This window comes from Diorhabda sublineata, chromosome 6, assembly GCF_026230105.1.
Source record: "Diorhabda sublineata isolate icDioSubl1.1 chromosome 6, icDioSubl1.1, whole genome shotgun sequence".
In the NCBI taxonomy this organism is placed as follows: Eukaryota; Metazoa; Arthropoda; class Insecta; order Coleoptera; family Chrysomelidae; genus Diorhabda; species Diorhabda sublineata.
The window spans coordinates 20,483,444-20,490,505 of NC_079479.1; the positions used below are offsets into that span (position 1 = coordinate 20,483,444).

At 33.0% G+C, this 7,062-nt stretch overlaps 1 protein-coding gene across 1 annotated transcript; it reads right to left on the reverse strand.

Moving 5' to 3' along the window:
* Positions 1–574: 574 nt before the first annotated feature.
* Positions 575–4,411, reverse strand: LOC130445841 (uncharacterized). The gene is made up of 2 exons (XM_056781726.1): positions 3,742–4,411; positions 575–3,642 (listed from the first exon to the last, which is right to left on the reverse strand). The coding sequence occupies exons 1-2, from the start codon at positions 4,409–4,411 to the stop codon at positions 575–577; spliced, it is 3,738 nt and encodes a 1,245-aa protein (XP_056637704.1).
* Between the last annotated feature and the right edge of the window lie 2,651 nt (positions 4,412–7,062).

Below are 7,062 nucleotides of genomic sequence, written 5' to 3' on the forward strand. Positions count from 1 at the left end.
TAAAACCTGCTGAGGGTCAGACGCATTTTCGCCTGACCAAATGTGGTCATTTTTTTTAATGTTGGCACTAAAACTTATCAGAAAATTAGAAAAATATTTGCCAATAATCGTTTTCTCTTTCTCTTAATTGTCAATAAACCAGGATCTCATTGACCAAAAAATTTTTAGTTTCTTTGAAGCACGTTTCTCGGATGAAGTTTATTGTTTTTAGGTATTTTTGTGTATGATATGTAATGGTGCATCGTTTTGCGGATATTTATTACATATACATATGTACATATGTACATATGTACATATATACATAAAAAGCTAAAAACTGCAAGTTTTCATTATACATATATCAGATTCACGTTAAACTTACTTGAACCATGTATTATTGATACATCTTTATGTTTATAGATAAAAACTGCTCAATCAGCCTGTTTTTAAACAATAATAATCTTATTGGAAACAAAATTGTAACAAATCAGAAATACGTTTTAAATACACAAACATAATTAATTACATATTATACAGGATGTTTTAAAAAAAGGTAATCACGTCTCTAGGGTAGTAAGAAAACTGGAAAATTAAATTAATTAGAAATTAAATTATTTGCGCTAGTGCCACGTGACACCAAATCAGCGGGATTATCGATAGTATTTACATACCTCCATGAATGATCTTTAGTTATGGCTTGAATTTTAGCAACTCTGTTGCCTACAAATACTGTCCAACGGCTGGGTTCACCATTGCGGCAGCATAAAGCGATCTGGCTGTCGGACCAGAGATTTACAGAAATAATATTAATCTTTGTTTGAAAGTTTTTATAAATTTTGTCCACTAAATTAGACAGTAGGAGCATGGCTGATAATTCTAGCCGAGGAAGTGTAATTGTGGTAGAAACGGGGCATACACGCGATTTTGCCGAAATTAAATTACAGGAAACAGAATTGTCAGAATAAATGGTTCGTAAATACACGCATACGCCAAAAGCTTTCAGACTCGCGTCTGAGAAACCATGCATTTCGATGAGATTGATGGATTTGTCCAAAAAAATGAATCTTGGAATAGTTAATTGAGATAGCTTAGGAAGATTGTTTACGAATGTATGCCATTTTTCCAGTATGACTGGATCTGATATCTCTGTGTCCCAGTCAAGTTTAGCTTGCCATAATTGTTTGACCAAAAGTTTTCCAGACAATATTATGGGATTATAAAGTCCAAGAGGATCGAAACATCGCGATATGGTTGAGAGAATTTTTCTCTTGGTTGCGGGGAATATTGAAAAGGTAGTGGGGACAGAAATGTTCAAATTATCAGAAGCTGGGATCCAATTTAGGCCTAGAACTTTATTTTGAGAATTTTCTAAATCAAGACTAATGCATTTTTCAGGATTTTGTAAGAAAGAAGAATTGTTTGAATCAGAAATTTCAGCGAGAACGTTTGAGTTATTTGAGGCCCACTTATGTAAATTGAACCCGTGATTTCCTAATACAATTTTTAATTCTTGAATTAATTTTATCAATTCATGTTCAGAATTTGTACCTGAAATTATATCATCCATGTAAGTTTCGGATATGAGGGCGTTTGCCGCTAAAGAGAAATTGGAACTATTATTATTTGCAATCTCTTGCAATACTCTTGTCGCTACAAACGGAGAGAAATTGCAACCATAAGTTAGAGTTGATAACTCAATGCACTGCAGGGGTTGTTGAGGATTTTCTCGCCATAATATATTTTGTAAAAAACGATGTTCTGTATTTATAGAAATTTGACGAAACATTTTTTGTACGTCAGAAGTTATCGTAAACTTATTTAGCCTGAAACGGCAAAGAATATCGAATAGATCTGGTTGCACCTGGTACCCTTTCAAAGTTATATCATTTAAAGAAACACCTGTTGAGGTAGGGCAACTAGAATCAAAGACAATACGAAGTTTTGTAGATATACTTTGTTCACGAATTACGCATAAGTGTGGGATAAAATATTTTAATTCGTTTTTTGAATTAGTGAGGTTAAGAGTGACATATTTTGCATGTCCCAAGTTTACATATTCAGAAAATAATTCTGGATTTTTATGGATTCTATTTTCGAGCGAGAGAAATCGCCTTTTAGCGATCAGAAATGATTCACCGAGTTTATGGTGTTCTTTTTCAGATTTCAACGGGAAATTGACTTGGAACCTGCCGTTTTCCAGAATTTGTGTGGAATTTTGAAAAATAGTTTCCGCTAGTTCGTCGTCAAACGAGAGAATACTCTTAGAAGGAATTTCTTCCTGTTCCCAAAATTTAGAAAGAGATGAACTTAGGTCTTTTTTCGATATAGAAATATGATTACAGCTTGTAAACACGGAATCATTATTTTGAATATTCACGGAATTAAAAGAAGCACTGTTTGGAATAGTTCCAGCAATCATCCAGCCTAAGCTAGTATTTTGTAAACTAGGTAATTTTTTACCGAGATCTATGATACCTGGTGTAAGAAGTTTGTAATATAAATCGGCCCCAACTAGAATGTGAATCTCCGATGGTATGTTAAATTCTGGATTGGCTAGAATAATATCAGTAGGCAGACGTAGCTGGCTTACGTTAATTTTTACTTGTGGTAATTTGCAAGTAATTTTTGGCAATACTGCACAAGGTATTTCAAAGTGTTTGATCGGATTGGAATGTGGAAAGAATTTTAAATGAACCATTTTATTTGTGGTTGATACTGTTTGTGATATGCCGGAAATTTGCAGTGTTTTTTCAAACGTTTTCAATTGTAGTTTATTTACTAGTTCTTGTGAAACAAATGAGTTTTGGGAACCGTTGTCTAGCAGAATAGTAGTTTTAAATGGGTTATTGTGAGAGTCATTCATAATTATTTTAGCCGTAGCTAGAAGCACGTGGCATTCAGTGGATAGAGCAGATAAGGATTGTGTTTGTATAGCAGATACGTTAGAATTATTATCTTGTGAGTTTTCGTTGGTTTCAGCATTATCATAATTCTTCTGTGGTCTAGAAGGATTTTGTCGATTATCAGTAGCCTGGTGAGGATGTGAATTTTCGTCAATTTGACGATTAAAGTTATTATTTCGATTATTTATCGATTTGGTGTGAGGATGTTGACCATTTGTCGTATGTACATTCGAGTGAATAGATTGTGAGTTGTTACAACGGTTTTGGGAAATAGAACCATTATTATTATTATGTGCATCATCATTTGCACGGAAAGAGTCAGAATGGAGATAAGTATGATGTCTTTTTTGACATATTGAACAAGATTTTAGAGATTTACAATCCCTTGTGATGTGGCGACCTCCTAGACAGTTTTTACAGAGATTATTCGAATGTATGAATTTATATTTATCACTGATAGACAAATTTTCAAATGATTCACACGTATAGATACAATGTGAAGCATTTTTACAATAATAACAATCTGATTGACTGTTTGTAGGAATCATAGAATTCACGTGAGCAGTTGTTTTCGAATATTTGGGACTAAACTTTTGTTTAGTATCATTTGAATTAGAAGTAGAAGCTTGAATATTTTGAGTGCGCTCTAGAATACCACTACGTTGTTTCAAAAAATCGAAAAAATTCTCAAGGGACGGGATTTCACCTTGTTTTTTACTTTGCTCAAATAATTTACGAGTTGGTAGATCTAGTTTTTTATCTATCCAGAAAATAAGAATATAATCTAATAACTGTTTTGGATTTAAATTTAGTTTTGACATTGATTGTATATTTTTATACATTTTAGCCGTTATTTCACGTAAAAACGTAGGGCCAGTTTTGCTCACAGGTTTTTGTTGGTATATTTGATCAATGAAGTTATACAGTAGAACACTTTGATCATCATACCTTTGTTTTAAAGTATCTATAGCTATTTGAAAATTGTCATCACAAAGTTCTAGATCGTCTATCAATTGCAAGGGCTCGTTTGAAAGGGAAGCTTTTAAATATAGCAATTTTTTGATATTTTTTAAGCTATTGTTAGAAATAATCAGATTTTCAAAGAGTTGAATGAATGAAGGCCACTCTGACGTCTGACCCTTAAATTTAGGCAAGGAAATATCAGGTAACTTGACGTCGATATTACAATTATTATTAGTTTGACTCTGAGAGTTTGAATTATCGTTCGATGTCAATTCATTAATCATTCTAGATAGTTCAGAATTAGTTGTGAAGTATTTTTTCTCAACTAAGTCTATGTCTTCGTTATCTGACAATTCATCCTGAGAGTTTTCAATAAGCATTTCAATTTGACCTTGAATATTTTCATATTGTAAGAAATACTTTTCAAGCTTGTCGCGTCTGTTTATACATTCATTCATAAATGCAGTTTCATTTGTAACAGTAGATTGGGAAGTTATCCAGTTATTCATTCTGGTAATAGAAGATTTCACAGATCTTCTCTGTGTTTTTAAATTTTCCAGAGACATTTTTTGGAAATTTCACTTGCAATTGTACGAAATAGAATAGATTGGAATTTTACAATTGAAACTTGAAATTATACTAAATTGATTTCGAATATTTGGAAATATTAAATGAACTAGCAATATATTGATTTTTTTAACACACAATGCACTTGGGAAGATTAAAGGTTTGATCCTACCTTGAATACTGGAAGTTACTGCTGCCTAGGGACACAGGAACTTGAATATCTTAAAGGAACTTGAATTTTCTGTGACAATTGCGTATAATCTCGAAGAATAGTATGAAGAAAGGCTCTGTAAATACCTTTTTTGCTATCCGACTCGAAGGACCACAAAGATGGTTGGAAAATGACCGTGTTCTTCAACCACTGTACCCACACGCCTATTTATATCTAAGCGTGAGGAGCGCTGCACGTACTTGTTAACTGTACAGCACTTAGACTGTAGCAGTTGCTGATTTTTGGTAGCACAAAACGGTATTTTAGTATAAGGCTAAAAGACATACGCCACTATGAATAATCTTTTATTTAGCAACCACTTTAGGTCGTAAAGCTACAGTAGTTGGTGCCTTATTGACTTCTGTCGATATAAATTGAGACGCTTTCAGGATAAAAAGTTATAATAAAATATGACTACACTACACAAAATGTTAAACACAAAACTTGTCCTGCGCCCAAATACAGTAAATAACACTTGAAATTGAATAAAAGAACTATGTTAATTCATCAAGAGAAGTTAATTTGACTTTTCATTTTTAAATGCACTGACAACTGACTCCCATTTTTTTTTTGAGATCAGGTAGTCGTAAATTTATTAATCATTTTTGAAAGATCATCTATTCTAAAATCGAATGATCATTCATTGGTTTGAGAATATAATTCTCGAACAAAAATAAAGTAAAAAACTCATATGTTCTTGTCCCATTTTCATTTGTTCTCAAGTTATAGCATATTAACAAATAAATAAATTATCACATAAAAATTTTCTTAATAATAGCGTTCTTTCATTGACTTCTAAACATTTTCTACTTCGTCTACAAAGAGCGTTTGTTGCTCTCCCAATTGATTCACTTCTTTCTTCTTTAATATGGGCTACAGTATTCTCAATTTGTCTAATTGGAGCATTCCATGTGTCCACTTTTATTCTGTAGACTTAATTTCTCATCCAGCCCCATAAACAGAAATCTAGTGGTGTGAAGTCTGGAGATCTTGCAATTTATGGGACCTCCACGACCAATCCAATGCCCTGGAAAATGTTCGTCCAAATGTTGCTTGACCTGACGAGCGACATGTGCAGGAGCTCCATCGTGCTGTTAGTACATCTGCATTCTAATATTTACAGGAACATCGTCTAGGAGGCCTTGAAATTTTGTAAAAAATTTAGGTAGTTGTCTCATGTGAGACGATTCTCCAAAATGAAAGGTCCAATTAAATAACTGTCAACCATACCACACCACACGTTTACAGAAAACCGATGTTGAATATTGCTTTCGATTGTTGCGTGGGGCTTTTTGTCCGACCATACATAATTGTTACGAGTATTATTAATGCCATCACGGGTAAATGTAGCTTAATCCGTAAAGGGAATACTCTATACAACACGATGATTATTATAATAATCCGACAAATGAAGACTTTTTAAAAGATGTATGTATTTGAGCCACAAATATCACCAATTTATATTATTTTAACACAAAAACACCTACATATTTGCCCTATCACAACAAATTTTTTTAAAAGAAGGAAAAAGCATTTTTTTCAAAATTTAAAGAAAAAATCAATAATCATATTACAAAAACATATATTTGAACATTTACAAAGAAAACACTGAGTCTAAACAATGCTACAGGACTATTTAGAGTGACATATTTTACGTTTCACGACAAAATTACGTCTGGGTGTAGTTTCTTTGTGAGTAACTTCAGTAATATTACGTGTCAGTAACCAGCAGTAATCAGCCATCATATTCACATTCCATCGACCTTGATACCTTGTCTCCATAGTTTTTATGTCCTGATGAAACATTTCTCCCTGCTCTTCACTGTAATCACCAAGATTACACCAACTCTAGAAAGTGGAGTTTTATGCTCATATTACACCCCAATTTTTGATACTTATCCAATAATAATAACAGTGATGTGTAAAAGAACACCTTTTAGACTCCGCTTCGAAGAATCTATAAAAAGTCTCCATTCTCCAGAATTATATTTTGCTCCTAACTTTTCAATAAGATCGGGAATATTCTTACAATAAACTAATGATTCTTCTTGACTAAAAAAGGTACAAATTCTTCTTCGCGTTTTCTATACCATGCAACAGAGCTAACAGATGTTTTGCATGAAGTCTAGATCCAAGAAGTTGAGCATATTCTTTAGAAAGATTTAGATCTCTAACTAAATCATTCAATTCACCTTGAGTAAATTTCTGTGGTTGATTTAAAATTGGTTCATAAACTTCCGTCGACTCTTGACGCTTTAAATTTTGTTCTGATGATATTGAACTAAGATCAGATATTGAGCTTGAAAGGGGCACTGGCATTCCACCATGTGGCATCGGCCGTGGAACTGAAGATACATTTGCGTAGATTATTTTATTTTTAGCATTGAAACCTTTCACATTTGCACAGTTTTCACAAATATAACAAAATGTCTCCGCATT

Bases quoted from the DNA above. Each gene is read 5' to 3' on its own strand.
- LOC130445841 (XM_056781726.1), bottom strand. From the start codon at position 4,411: ATGTCTCTGGAAAATTTAAAAACACAGAGAAGATCTGTGAAATCTTCT. The intron at 3,643-3,741 runs GTGAAATAACGG...TTTTCTGGATAG, and splicing joins AACTGGCCCTACGTTTTTAC to ATAAAAAACTAGATCTACCA.